The 15480-nt window shown below is 40.2% G+C and overlaps 1 protein-coding gene across 9 annotated transcripts in view; it reads left to right on the plus strand.

The window, feature by feature from the left end:
- CELF1 (CUGBP Elav-like family member 1) overlaps positions 1-11357 on the plus strand; it is a 63131-nt gene extending 51774 nt beyond the window's left edge. For 8 of the 9 annotated variants that reach the window (XM_088057910.1, XM_088057911.1, XM_088057914.1 and 5 more), the window contains exons 13-15: positions 780-923; positions 2589-2757; positions 8393-11357. In XM_088057910.1, the coding sequence (XP_087914036.1) occupies positions 780-923; positions 2589-2716 (272 nt within the window). In that variant the 3' untranslated portion in view covers positions 2717-2757; positions 8393-11357. Of the gene's footprint in view, positions 1-779; positions 924-2588; positions 5779-8392 lie in introns of those variants that run through there. The other variant, XM_088057908.1, reaches the window with a different exon arrangement.
- Positions 11358-15480: the final 4123 nt, after the last annotated feature.

Genomic DNA, 15480 nt, shown 5'->3' on the forward strand with positions numbered 1-15480 from the left:
TTTATTTGGTGTCATTTTTTAGAATCCAGGAGTTACTGAAGATAAAAAAGGTCTTTGGGATCTTTCTACTAAGGGCTGCCCAAAGTAATTTTTATACAGGATGTTTCTCATGGGGTTTGTCTAGTCTTAAGTGCTTCCTTAATCATACTCCTGCATGTTCTCAGAGGGAAGGAGAATATGAGTCTATAGCCTGATACATCCAACTGTCACAGGATCAGATGTGCTTTTGTTAATGTTGTTTTCTAGGTACTTCACCTTTTCCAACAGCTACTTAATGCCAGTCTTTTCACTCTTCATACTCAGGTTAAATTTAATATGTAGTGTAAAGTAATGTAGAATGTAGTTTCAGCAGAATGTATCATGTTTAGAAGAGAATCTCAGATGACAAGCAATGTGATTATTTGTATTTTGTTTGGAAATTTACTTAGTTGCTTTGGGACCACAAGTTTTGCATAGACAATTTTTGTTCAGTCAACATCTACTACTCAAACTTGCTGTTCAGCTGTCATTACAGCAAATATCTGTGAACCAGATTTGGCACAATGTGTAAAGTACTAACAAAAGTGGTCAGAAAGAGCTAGAATTATTTGAGTGATCAATCCCAGCAAAGGGTCATGCTCATTTATTCTGGAATCAAGTGTTCTGCAGTACTGTAAATAGCAGTTTCACTGTTTTATCTAGAAAATTTGTCTTGAAAATCTGGCTCTTCCACCTTTTTTTGTGCAGTGGGTATGTGGTATCCATGCTCTTTCTGAATTTATTTTCCTGCTTGTTTGAAGGTCCAGAGGGAGCCAATCTGTTTATCTACCATCTTCCCCAAGAGTTTGGGGATCAAGATCTGCTGCAGATGTTCATGCCATTTGGAAATGTCGTCTCTGCCAAGGTTTTCATTGACAAGCAGACCAATTTAAGCAAGTGTTTTGGTATGTTGGATCTACAGCTTCTTTACAAGGGGAAGCAATGGGGCAGAAATTGATCTCTTATCTGGTGATCAGTGACAGGACCCGAGATAAAAGCCTGAAGCTGAGTCAGGGGAGGTTTAGGTTGCACATTGGATGAAATGGTTTTTCATCCAGAGGGTGGCTGGGCATTGGAAGAGGCTACCCAGGGAAGTAGTCACAGCACCAGCCTGACAGAGTACAAGAAGTGTTTGGAAAGTGCTCTCAGATGAACAGTGTGATTCTCAGGGTGTCCTGTGCAGGGACTTCAGTGATCTTTGTGGATCTATTCCAACTCAGGATATTTTGTCATTCTATAAATCATTATCTATAAAAAGGTGGTTTTTATAGTAATAATATATTACCCTTTTTCAGTATATTGTCTAGTCTAGCTATTAAGTAAGTAGGGAATCTCTGCATATTCCTAAAAGATAAATAAACCAAACATTTCCAGCAATAAACTGTATTTTCCTGATTTTCAATATGACTTTTTGCTATTCACAATTTTGTGCCCTATTATAGTGTTCTGGCCCTGGATAATTCTCCCTGAGATTAGTTCAGTTGGTTAGAGCATGGTGCTAATAATGCCAAGGTTTTGGGTTCAGTCCCCTTATGGGCCATTCACTTAGGAGTTGGATTCCTTGATCCTTGTAGATCTCTTCTAACTCAGAATGTTCTGTGATTATTATTTGTTTGCAGACTGTAATCCTGAGATAGTTCTTCCTCTTGCCTCTTCCTGTCTTTTCAAGAATTTCAATAACAATTTGTATATATTACTTAGTACATTATGATTATTAATTATTTCTATTAATATCTTTATAAATAACTATTGTGGGTGTAGTGTATTTTTGTAGTCCCATAAGCTCTCGTGACTGTTTTGATAGATGGAGATTTCTTGTGATGGAATAGGAGAGGTGAGGCTTTCTCTATCGTTTTGATAGCTTTGTGTCTACATAAAATCCTGAACTTTTTCCTATTTGAGCCAAAAGAAGTGGACAATCTGATGCTTTGTGAGAACACAGAAATATGCTGATCATTCAGCTATAACACCTACATATTATGGACTCATAGCCATTGTCTCAAATGGGAGTTATTCTCACTCCAGACATTGAGTGGAGTTGTTTAAAGCAGGCTCCTTCAAAACACTGGAGAGGTTTATTTTCAGGATAATCTTTTCCAGAAATGATATGCAACCTCCCATCTGAGAGCAATCTAAACACAGTAATGGTACTAGTGCTACCCTTCCTTGGCTGCTCTGTCACTCCAAACAAAACTGCTGCCATAATGTCATGAGGGTGATTTCAGTCTTATATCTTTAATGGGCTTTTGCATCTGGATGAATGTTTTCCAAGTTTGGTTTTCTCCCAGGTATGAGTTCTTATAAATAGCAGTACTTATTTTGCTGATAGACTAGAAAATGTTAATTTTCTGAGCTGTGTCTATCTTCTAGTTAAAGTTCCGTATGTCAAAAAGCAATGCTTTGTTTGAGTGCCTTTAGAAGTTATTATGAGTCTGAAACAGTTGTGAGCTTCTGAAAATGGCACTTCACGCAAGCCTCTCTGACCTCGTGAGCTCCTGCATTTGCAGTTGTGAGTAGCCATTGTGGGCAGCTCTGGCATGGGGTGTAACTGTGTGTTTTCCTCTCCTCAGGTTTTGTAAGTTACGACAATCCTGTCTCTGCGCAGGCTGCCATTCAGTCAATGAACGGCTTCCAGATCGGCATGAAGCGGCTGAAAGTACAGCTCAAGCGCTCCAAGAACGACAGCAAGCCATACTGAGCACCCCTCCCCTCTGGGACTGGAGTGAGAAGGATCTTCTGGTAAGTTGGAGAGGAGCGCACTTAGTGATTCGAAGCCCTAAGGCTGTGTTTTTACAGTCCTGGAAGCTGATCCATGCGTTCTATCTGGCACATCTTCCCTTGAAGACTCTGCTGCAGCCTCTGCTGAGAATCCCGCTTCGGATGGAGGACAAGTTTGTGCTTTTGTTTCCAGTGTTTTACTTTGGAGTTTAGGTGCCATATCGCTGAGGTTTTTTTGTTTAGTTTTGGTTTTTTTTTTCTCCCTTATTTGAAGTTTGCTGTGTTTGTAACCAGTGTGTGTTGAGAAGGACCAATGCCAGCTCCTTGGGGGTGGGGAGAGAAGGTTAAAGGGAGCAGCAGAAACTGACACCACACTGCCTTGGGGTAGAGAGGAGAAGGGAAAGCAGAAATAACACAGAACAGCTGATGAAAACAAAGATGGTCAAGGAGAGCAGAGTCCTGGGTGAGAAAGAACCAACCCCATGTAGCCTTTGTCATACCCCATCTGCTCTTTGAAATTTCCTTAACTGTATGCCACAGTGGGGATTTATTAAATCATCTCGAAAGCAGGAGACAGGCTAAAAGGGTGAACACATTAACAAGCCAAAGGAAAACTGCAGTGATTTTTTTTTTTTTTGCTGTATATAAACTAGTGTTTATATAGCAGTGTGAATGTACACAGCACTTTATAAAACTATTATATAATGTCTCTGCCCAGAAAATTTTACTCTCTGTCTACAGTGGAATATTAATGAGATGCAGTGAATTTCTCCATGTATAAGAAAAATTAACTTATGTACTTCATCTAGGTTTTGTGGAAAGATAGAGGCAGCTAAGTCTGGATGAATACATCTGTGTCTGGAAACAAGAAACTTTAGATCCCTGGTAACCTGCAGAAATTTTTGACAATTTTTTCTTCGTAACAGTTGATCACTGTCCCCATTTCTGTGGAATAATGTCCTTTATTTGCAGAGATTGCTATGAATTCCTTTTCATAAGCATAATGTAAGTGCTGATTGTTTATTGAAATTATAATTTCCTGTTTTGTTTGGGTTTTTTGTTGGTTTTTTTTAATGAACAAAACTCATGCAGTGACTTGGTCTAGTAAATAGGTGTATCTCTCTACTGCAGTTTTCCTTTAAGGTGGTGTGTACCTAGTGCAAAACAGGCCAAACCAGGAGCTGCGGAACCAGAGTATTGAGCCATTCAGTCTTTTAATGCCTTTTGGTACAAGCTGTTATTTTTTATATTGAAGGAAGATTGAACACACCCCTTAACTGAACACACACTTTTTCTGCACACCAGTGAAATTGCTAGTGCATTGCTAAGGGCCTTTGATATTCACTGGTTTTAGGGGGCTCAAAGGACTTTTGACACTCTGGCCTGAGCTGTTTCAAGAAATCAGTGTAGAGTTCCATTTTATAACCACCAAAATCCACCTCTGTCGCAAGAGGAAGTTTACAATTTCTGTGTCTTTAACGGAAGTTTGATTTACCTCATAGTATCTCCTTTTCCTTGTTTTCTTTGTATTCCTGGGTTGTAAGGCTGTTTCCCAGGGCTCCAACTAACACTGCAGTCTGGGAGCCAGCTGCTAAATGATGTGTGTGGGTCAGATGTGGGGTCAGGACTTTGTGTTCTACTCCAGCAGGAGGAGCACTAAACCCATCAAACGTGAGATCTCGGTCAGAGTCCCCACTTGTGTGTGGTGATCTGTTGGGAATGTTGGGCATTTCCAGGGACTGGGCCCCCTGGGATCTCAAACCTCAGAATTACAAGGCCTGATATGTAACATCCAAGGGGAGCCCTTTCCAGTTCTTAGATTGAAAATAAAACAGTGGATGTCAGTCTGTCCATATTGATGGCAGACAGGTAAATCTGTCAGTATTATTTAAATAATTTTGTGGTGGCAAAGTTTCAAAGGCCAGATTGCCAAATTTCCCAGTTATGCTGGCATGTGGTACCCTTCTATGTTAATTATTTGAATCTCTCTAGAGACGTAAACATACACTGAAGTGAACCATGTACACTTGAATTCTGCACCATAGGAAAGATGTGTCCTGGTTTTCTGAGAAAAGAGTGTTGGAGTGTGAAGGCCTCCAGGGTGATGATGGGATTTTTTTTTTTATATATATATATATAAATTATATACTTTTCAAAAAAAAGGAAAAAAGAAAAAAAAACATAAAAAACGTAGTTGGGAGCAACTGCTCCAAGTGTAACCTGCTGTAACCAAGAATGTTGTTTCTATTTTTATAGAAGTTTTATACCGCTCCGGGGTGGAGAATATTTATTACCTAAATTATTTCACTGGAAAAAAAGGCCAGGGTTTTGTAGAATCCTGAATGTGATTGTTTTACACACATAATGATGTGCATGATTGACACTACTGATTTTCAGTGGCCTGTTTGCAGCCCAACAACTGCTAAACGAGGAAGATGAATGCTGTGAACCAGTGGAGGAGAGCACTGTGCTCTGGGGTCTCTACAGTCACTCTTACCTTCTTTGCACCCTACCCCACTGTTACTATCCAAGATCTTTGTCCTGTTTTTCTTTTAACCTGATGCTCTGGCCTCTTTATTAGTCATTTCAATTGCCCAAAATTAGATATTTTAGCTTCTTCATCCTATAGTGTGTCCTCAATACTGTAACTTACAGATCAAGCTTGGCATTGTTGCAAATAGGTGTGACTCCTATTAACTTTAGGAGATTGTCCAGTTTACACTGTGGCTTAGTTTGATCAGTGACTCCTCCCAGACATAATTACCTTAAGACACCTAACTTGGGCTAGTTCTTGTGCCTTACTGGCGTAACTATAAGTATTGCCAAAAAGAAAAAGAAAATAAATCTATGCAGGTTAAATTTTAAAAGATGTGCTCCTCAGAGGGTTTGAATCAATGCAGTTCAGCTCTTTGAATGCAGTAGAGCTGCATCAGTTTTCACCAGCTGAAGATGTTGCCCTTTTTGTGTATTTGTTTCAGATTTCCCTTTCTTGGTGTATCAATGTGTATGTTGCCAAAGTTAATAAATGTATCAAGTTTGTGACTTGGGCAGATTTTTTTTCTGATAACAAAACTGAACAGATAAAGTCAACATTTCTGTGTCTGATTTGTGGCTGCCACTGATTGTGGGGATTTAGGCTGCTCTTGCCTTTCCGTCTTAAGCCAGTTTTCTTCCTCAGTTACTGGCAGGAAAGTCTGGGATTCTGGGGACTTGGGACTTTTAAATTTTTAGTTCATATCATGCTCTCATTCAAGTGCAAATCAAATCAGTGTAAAATGCTCTTATTTCCTGGATAGTAATATAAGAGTTGGGGGAGTTCAAATAAACTGCAGAAGGTTGGCTAAAGCAACCACATGAACAAAGTATGCTGTATGCTTAAAACCAAAGAACCTGATTTTCTACAAGAAAACTAAAAGAATTTCTGATTAAAAAGAATTCCTTATTTACATGTGCCACCAGGAAATACTTAAGATATTTTCAGTTTACAAGGTGGAAATGTTCTACTTCATAGATTTATTCTTTTTCTCAGGAGATATTTGATTTTACTGCAGTAATAAGGTGTAAGAATTATGAACTTTGTCTGATACTGCTTAATATCAATACTATAGTAAATGAAATAGTTTCTTCAATCCCCTAGATAATCAACAGTCCAAAACAGGATAGCTCTTTGTAATTTAGCTTTTTTTTAATACAAAGCTGGCATTATTTAAAAATTCCAGCTCAGAAAAATCTCACTGGCAAGTGCATCTACCAGGAAAAAGCTTTTCACCTGAATACTGAAACTCACATATTATGGTAATTCTGTCATGCAAGCTGAATCTAACTGGACTGGTAATGGCTGTGGATTAGGGAAGAACAACAAAGCAGAATGAAGTTGTTGCTATTTTATTTGGAAATTCCTAAAAACAACCTGGATAAATCAAGTTGCAGACATTTAAACCTAAAGAGGATTGATATTCCTAACATACCTGCCACAAAATATAAAACACAGAAAGCAGAATTGTCACTATTGTGAGAATAAAACAAGGACAAACTCTCCAAGTCATCAAGACCTTGTCCAGCATCTCATGGTTCTGTTTTTATAGGCCAGTCTTTCCACAGGTCTTTGATAAAACTCAGTCTTCGCCCTCAACATAGCTGAGTGAAATATTTGAAAAATCCATATCAAGAAAATGCCCAGACAAATCACACAGAGGATTTCAGTGGTGCATGCTAAGATGTCACTTGACTTCATGCCTCTTGTTTCTCATGCCTCAGTTCATGATGAATTTGCTTTTCTGGTTTAAGAGTGAAATCTTGCATCTATCTTCAAATTATCTAGAGTATTTCCTGAAATACAAAAATAAGTGCAAGAGTTACATTGTATTCTGTTTGCTGGAGTTTTTTAAACTCGGTTTAAAGTCCTTTCCCTTTATTGGAAAACATGAAAAGCAAATTAATGTCAGCAGTTCTAATAAGAGGAGTGTTGCTGATTTAGTAGACAGTGTGTTTCTCGTTGCTTTGGAATGAGAATGCAACACTTGCTATTTTCAAATTATGTTAAATAATATGTAAATCTCACCTTGTTCTAGTGTGTAACCAGAAGCTTTGAGATGTGCTGAAGATTAAGGCCACAAAAGGAGCTAAAGGGGAGTTGAGGGTGTGGGGAGGCAGGATAAGAAAACAAGCCGCTTCCTCCCTCTTCTGCCTCCCACTCTCAGCCCAAAATGTTCCTTGTCTCTTGCAGCTCACAAGCTGAAGGGAGGGAACAGAAGTATTTATGTCACTTAATATAAGAATTATTTTTTTATAAACGCTTCAAGAAAATTTCAGGAAACACATTTTTTTCTGCTCATCAAACTGGCAACAGTGACTGTAGAGTGACTTCTCAGAGCCCAGAATCTCCTCCTCATGAAGCCAGGGAGCTGAAGGCTGTTACATAAAAGGTTGGGAATGGAAAATCCCTGTGCAGGTCTAATGGTATGACAAGTGCTCAGCTAGGACAAGTCTTAACTTGCAGTCAAGTCTTAAGGAATTCTTCTCTGATGTGTGGGCTTTTTGTCTTGTATAATCTTTCCCCCCCCCCTTTCCCAATCACCCACCCCCAGTTACATGAGCTCCTAGGGAATGAGAAGAGACTGTAGCTAAAGGAAAGAATATGGATTTGCTGGGCTGCTACTGCCTGAACTTCCCATGTTAGAGTGCAAGAAAAGTCTCAAATGTCAAACCACCTGTGAATCCCTTGTGTCCTCTGTCTTGTCTCTCATGGTCTCAGTCCCTGTGGGCAAATGTTTGCCCTGGAGTCATATTTTTGGAATTGGTCTCCTGGGGAGGGAGTTTACTCTGTTCTAAACAGAGGTAGTAGACACACTGGGCACGGGGCAAGGGGAATGCATGCTAACCAGTGTTAGCAATGCTCCACAGACTGGGTCCTGAGAGGGAAATCCAGGCCTCTGCTTCCATTTGGTTTCTGGCAGTTTGATGTTTACTTGGTGTCCTTCATGTACTTCAACTTTTACTTGTCCATCGTTGGCATGTGCTGCCCTTCCCTGTCAACTCCCTTCCCCAGGAGATCTCATTGTACAGTGCCCATTCTTGTTCTCTCTCTCCGTGTTTGGATGTACTGCTCTGTGTAACTCAGTGGGTCTCCCTCTTTCTGGTTTGTTTTTTTTTCTAGATTCCTGCCGTTTGTTCATCGTTGTGCCTAAAGCATGTCGATGTGGCGTTCAAGTACATCGTCCAAATCCTTGTCTCTTCAGCTTCTCTGATGCTTGAACTCTCACCTTTGACCTTGTGTTGACTTTTGATGCTGATGTGTATTTTTATTATGTTTGTTTCTTTTCTTTTTTTTTCTTTTTTTTTTTTTTTTTTTTTGTGCTGCCAAAATGGTTTTGCTAGAAAGACTGCTGAAGGGGAATATTTAAACTTGCATTTGAATATAAAAGAATTTCTATTTTTCTAGACCTTCGTAAGATAACCACTTGATTTTGTGAATCTGATTCTTTGTAATTTGTCTTCAGAGCAGCCTTGCTAGCATACCTTGTGGAGTATTTGTATTTCTGTGAACATACAGCCAATCACTTTCTAGGCTTAGTTTTTTCTGTGTGCTTAGTTTTAAAAACACAGTTCAAAGAAAAAGTCAATTATATGGTGTGACTCAATCTTTCAGGAGACTTCCTAGTCACATTTTGCTGATCTGGTTTCTGTGCTTGAGGAGACAGCATGTGTTTTTATGAGTTCAAACTTGTGACTTGAAGTGGCATCAACAGAAAACACTTGAACTATGTTTTACTCCAATTGTAGCTACATTTTTGCCCTGGCATTTACTGATTTTTTTTTTTAATTATTTTTATTTTTTCCCCTGCTTCCCTGTGTGATTATCAGTCTGCAGTGAAAATTTGATCAAAGTTGATGTTGTATTTTGTTAAGCTCTGGCATGCTTGATTTTTTTGTAACTACAATCTCCTCAGCAAAATGTGATGTTTTTGTTTTAATCTTTCAAACTAAAATAGTGCCCAGAAATGTTGTGCATGTTTCCTGCTGTTTTCTTCACACCCTCGTATATATCACCTTCACCTCTCTGTTTTCTATAGTTTGTGCAAAAACTGAGCAATTTAATGGGTTTCAAAGGTATCCTTTAAATTGGTGGGTTTGGTATGGCAAATAATCTGATCAGAAGCCACCTGAGGGCATCTACCTGTGCACTTAGACTGTCTGCCTGACAGAGCACCTGGACCTTGCTCATCTCCAGTGCTGTCAGAAGCTCTGAGGGTGCTTGGTTACACTGTTCCCCTAGTGGAACTTCTGGTGGAAGGGGATAGCTGAGAGCAGGAAGGTGGGGGAACTCGCAGTATTTCTGTTTCCAAAGCTATCTGAAGCTAGGGCTCATTTCAAACACTGAGCATTTTGTACAACTCAGGGCACATTTTTGTGAAGTCCAGCCCAAATCTAATACAATACCATCAGTCAGAGTTTGGTGGCAGGATTCTGGAAGGATCTAGGTAAGCTCATGAAATAAAGTGTTTTAAATATCCCAGAGAAAGCATTTGTAACACTGGTCCTACAACTGCTGGCTCTTTTCCCAAACGACAAGCACAATACAACAGCCTCTGAAGCTGTTACCTGAACAGGGTACCATCCCCAGCTGTCTTTTCAAGGGCCTTAGCTGGGGAATCTCTGCGGAGATTTTTTAGTTTTTGTTTATTTTTTAATTGGGTAATGAGCTGAGCAGTTTTTCTGGCTTGCAGGATGAACTAGAACAGGTTACTGCTCTCTGGGTAGCAGGCTTCCCCTGCCCTATATACCATCTGCACAGGTAGAAACTGGGAAGTAGCTTCTAGATGAAGGCACCTGAAGAGTGTATGCTGTGATGAAGTTTCAGTCAGAAGCAGCAGCAAGCTAGTGTAGGTATCTTAACATTTGAAATAATGTGAAATGGAATTCCAGAAGGGTTTTTGCTGAGAAAACAAGTGGAGTTTGATTGGATAGAAATCTTAATTTTGTCCAGTATTTGGGATAATGTAAAGATGCAAAGATTGTTTTCTATCCTCCTAAGTTGGTTGAGGATACTGTATTCTCACTAGGTATCAACCAGATTTGTGTAGACAGTCCTTAATCTGCTTACAAAGAAGAACAATTTGAATATGGTACATGTACCTGGGAGTGAATCGTGAGGCTGAATGAAAAAGGGTAGGGACCCGTTAATTTGGGAAGTAGAGTTGGGGGCTGGCTGCTGTTAGTCCCACAGTCTGAATGCACAGGGCTGTGTGCTGGGGGGCACTGATACCCTGCAGTGTATGGAGGAACTGCCAGTACGTTTCTGTACGTGTGCATTTGGTTCCATAAGGAACCTTGGGGGAAGCCTGTGGAAAAATATCTGAAGAATACCAAAATGCCAAATGTTGGGTGTTTCTTTCCTTTCTTCTTTCCTTTCCTTCCTTTGGTTGTTTTAATTGTTCTGTGGTGGTTTTAATGGATTTGAGACAGTGGAGCAGCAGCTGCCTTTCTGATTTTTGGCTGCTTTTTGTGAATAATTTAAAAAGAAAATTTACATTTTGGAGACAAACCTGTGGGCTTTTTTATTGGTACAAACATTGTATTTAACACTAGGGGTTTTGTACAGTTTTTTGCCTTTTCTACTAGAAAACAATGTAAAGTGATTCACAATGTGACGAGAAAACAAATTGCCACTATGACCAAATGTAGAGTCTGTTCTGCAGTTAACGGGATTTAATCAACTCGAAGTCGTGGTTCAGTCGTAGAAATGCTTTTCTTTACCTTGTTTGAGCTGTTCCTTTTTTTCTTGTTTTGATTTGCAAAACAAAATGTCTTTTTGTGTGAAATTGTGTTGTACTCTGTAGAGAATTACAGATTTTACTTTAATGGTTTAAAAAGCAGAGGAGCGCGTGTTGCTTTTCTGATCTGATCACAGAGTTTGTGTAGTGGATTTAAAAATGAAAAGATTTGTTACAAGTTTGGAACAAGCGAGTATGTGTTAAAGGAATTTTCTTCCTTTTGTGTGTGTGTGTGGTTTTTTTTCTTTTTGTCCCAAAGGGCAACTTAAAGCTGTTTTAATTGCACAGACACACCGACAACAAGTCATTTTGTATATGCCAAGTGTGGTACCTTCCTTTGTTTATTTGCTATTAAACTGTTTGAGAAGAGTCCTTGTGTGTTGTATTTGTGTCTTAAACTTGAGGTTCTTTTTGGGGTCCAAGTGTGAGAAGATGAAGAGAGAGACAAGAGAACCATTTTACAGTTTCTTAGCTGTGAGACACAAAAATATTCACAGCCCAATACCTCTTGTTCTTGATGTATAGTATCGCCCTGGATTTTTACTTCTGTGTAGATGAGCTGCTTTGAGTAGAAATGGAAAATATTTTCTGGTTGATATATCTCCATTTTGGGTCATTTGACAGTCAAGTCCCCTTCAGATATGGAAAAGCTGAGGATCTTGGATAATGCGAATACGTGCGACACTTGGGAGTGAGGAGTAGACATGTTCAGCCTCACAGAACTGGTGCCATGCAACCACTTGCCTGTCCATGCACTTGTGCTTCAGGGTATTTCAATACCTTGGGCAGAGCAGCAGCCCTCAGCTCTGCAGGAGCAGCACGAGTGTGTGGTGCTGAGTGGGATTAGAGGCACCAGCTGATGCCACTCTCACAAACCCCACACTTGCCACCACCTCCTTCCCCTTCCCAGGAACACAGCCAAGCTTGCTTAATCTAGCCTGGTTCTGCAGCATCAAGGTACCTGCAGCCCCCAGTGCTCCTGGTCCCGGAAATAGTACAAAGGGAAACTGCAAATGAATTTGGATTACTTACTAGTGATAAGCAAAAGCTACCTGCTTTGCTCTTAGAACTAAGGTATCTTTAATGATATTTCAGATTAATAAAAAGTATTTGGCATAGCCGAAGCGTAATTCATTTAGAAACCTGCCACAAGTTTGACATGAATATTGCCTCTCTCAGAAGGAAAGTACCACAATGGGCATGATTTTGCTGCATTTCTGAAAGCTTCTAAAATTCCCTGTTATTCCTGCCTTCTCTTGTCTTACATCTTGGAGACTTGCAAGCATTTTTAGAACAGCTATGTTTCTCCTCCGTGTCCTTTTCCTGTGTTATCTGACATACTCTGTTTCACCCCATCACTTCCTACATGATTGTAAATCTGAGAGCCCTTGCAAAGCATCAGGATTCAGTGCTGCATTCCTTGCCCTGAGCACACCAATTGCGGCACGAGGCACGGAGCCACCTGTTACAGACTGTGCTGGGATCCCTGCAGTTAATTTGCAGCTGTTGAGAAGAGAGGCTGGCGAGATTTCAGTTTAGATACAACTTGAGGCCAAGGATGGAGAGAAACAATTGAATCAGAAAAAGGGTTTGTTTAGGCAGAATGGAAGATTCCAGCTTGGCAGCAAGTTCACTCACCTCGTCTTACACAATCAAAGCTTTGCCAGCTACATCTTACAGAACTGACACCGGATCCTTCTTGGGTCAGTGGCTTTTTTATTTTTTGAAGGCTTTGTCTTCAATTTAAAAGGCTACCACCAATCAATACACAATCAAACTGTACCTAAGAGCCAGTGTATTAATCTCTGAAAATAATTGGCATTTTTACATGAGTTGTTATATTTTTCAGCATTTGTAGGAAGTACACAAAGTGGTAGATGAAATCCTGATGCTGAATATTTTAGGAGAAACCTTTTTTTCCTCTCACATCCACTTCCATCTTTCAGCTACTTGTTTTGACTCCAGTCTTCCTGGCTTTACCTGCCACATTCTGCTCTTCATACGGCCAGGAGTCACTAGGGACAGTATGAAGAGCAGTGGGGAGGAGGAGAAGCAGGTCAGTGTGATCACCAGAGAATTGTGCATGATGAGCCACACTGCACATATGACAGGTAAGATTCCCTAATTTGATGTTGCCAAGCACCATTCAGGCTCATTTATTTGTGCTTCCTGAGGAGAAACTGGATTGTTAACTGCAGAAGCTGTACCTGAATCTTGTATGAATTACAGCTGTCTTGAACCACAGATGGATACCATTGCTTTTTTTCAAGTAGCACAGGCAGTCAGTGTTGATGTTTTATACCTCCTTATTTAGGCAGCTACAGCTGGGCTCAGAGTGGAATGTTCCATATCAGAGCATGTTCCTGATTTTTTTGAAAATGACCGGTTTGAACTTGATGTATTTAGTCCTTATTTTACTAGGTTGTTTTTATCTCAACAGCTGAGCTGTGAATTGATTCCTAAGAAACTACGCACTGTTTCATGGTGCTCAAAAGCAAGGAGATAAAGTGAGGTTAACAAAATGCAGGGCAGATCATCTCCTGTTAGATGGGTTTTGTCAGGCTGCAAGGCACCCTCTTTTCATTTTGGCTATGCTGTGTGGGGAAGGGAGCAGTGCTTTGCTGATGTGGTCCAAAAGAATCTCAGGATGAGTTTGAGTGACAGGCAGCTCACTTGTGGAAGGTGAATTTTGCAAAGTAGTCTGATCTACCAAGAATGATACTATTTTTGTTTTCCCCATTCCTGAGTCCTGGCTTGATTCTGTTATGTTGCAAGCTCCGGTGGCTGCTTTCCTGGCCTCTTCTCCAAGTCTAGAAATCTGAATGGCCTCACTATTATCAATGCTTTCCATGGGGACTGATCTTCATGTTGTTTCCATCCTACCACCTACATCCAGAGAGACATAAAAGAATTATTGCAAGGAGGAGAGATTTTTTTTTTAAATTCTGAATCAGACTTTTATGCAAGTCCTAAAATCTATAGAGTACCTAGCTAATAATTTTAACAGAGCTGCCAAAGTGATTTTTGCACATTACCCGGCCATGCCTCACCATTAGTTTTCTTCAGTTTCTGTAGATTTTTCCATAGTTTCTACTTCCAGAGTTTGACACTGCATATAGTCCATGCTGAAATATCATCTAGCATATAACATCTCTGAAAAACAAAGCTAAGTTAAATAATGCAAGTATCATAGTGTATATGAGCTCCCAAAAGAGAATCAGTCTTACTGTAGCAAAACCCTTCTACAATTTAAAACATTTTTCTTTTTGAAATATTTTTCTGATTGAATTTTGGATAAAGGACAGATGTAATCTCTTAAGATCATGACAGCTATGATGTAAAGCCTCTGGGTAGGCTGTAGTTCCTTATTTTCTGTCCTGCTTTCCTTAAGGAAGGCTCCCTTTGGTTTTTCCTGACAGACCAGGATAGTCTGATTGGCACCCTTTGAGGTGATTCTGTAGGTATCTACCTTTGCTAGGGGAAGAACTGCCACCAAATTCATCAAGAAGCAGGGACGCAGCTGGAGACGACTGCTTTTGCAGGCAGGTCTGTTAAAACTTCAAATTGCTTCTCTTTGCCCAGTAAAAGGATCACAAAACTGGTTCTTAGAACTTCTGCATCTGAAAAACATTAGATATCCCTGCAGCATTCTCCACCTGTTCCTCCCCCGAGGGTTGGTGTATCTTCTTGAGAAGGACTGAATAAACCTCTAGACCACTAAGACTGCAGCACATCGGTAAGAGTATTAAATGGGACTCTTAGAGGAACCAGTATGATTTTTTCAGTGGAGTGTGGGAGACATAAAGCTATCTTTTAATGGGGCTAAGACTTCTCTCCTGCAACCAAAAAGTGCAGATATCTGTTGTTGTGTGTCTTTACCGTTATTCATCATAAAAGATCATCAATTTCTGGATGAAGAACTTACACAGTGCCATTGACAACTTCTGTTGGAAACTTTTGGAGGACTGCCACACTCGTCTGGTGACAGGGAGCAACACTCAGTTAAGATCAAAGGTTTTCAGGATGGTTAGCTCCTTGACCCTAAAATTAGGAAGTCAAACGTGTACTTGCAGCAAATCTGTGACAGAGCTGACCTATGTCCATAAAAACAGTCCATGATGCCAGCTGAGGTCCTCAAAAGGGAGGCTGAATTTCGTGCCTAGCCAAGTATCAAGTACATTGTTGCAAGTGTTACACTGCACATGTGTACACACTTAAGTTGCTTTGTTCACACCTAACTTTTAAGGAATATCTTTTCCTAAAGCTACTACTCCACTTGAGTCTTCTTCCTCCCAAGCTTGCCCACCATCAGTAGTGCTTGCCTAATGGGATGGCCAGAGAGGAAAGAGACAGCCAAGGCATCCTGAGGCTGTGACTGCAGCGAATTGTCTCTCCCCGGGGTATTTATAAGCTGCATACTGGCGGGCAGGGGTGGGCAGTTGGCACCGTGACCTTGGGAGCTGGGGAGCCT

The sequence above is a fragment of the Pseudopodoces humilis genome, chromosome 7 (genome assembly GCF_049639895.1).
Source record: "Pseudopodoces humilis isolate 2021_Gansu_Grassland_sample_001 chromosome 7, ASM4963989v1, whole genome shotgun sequence".
NCBI lineage: Eukaryota > Metazoa > Chordata > Aves > Passeriformes > Paridae > Pseudopodoces > Pseudopodoces humilis.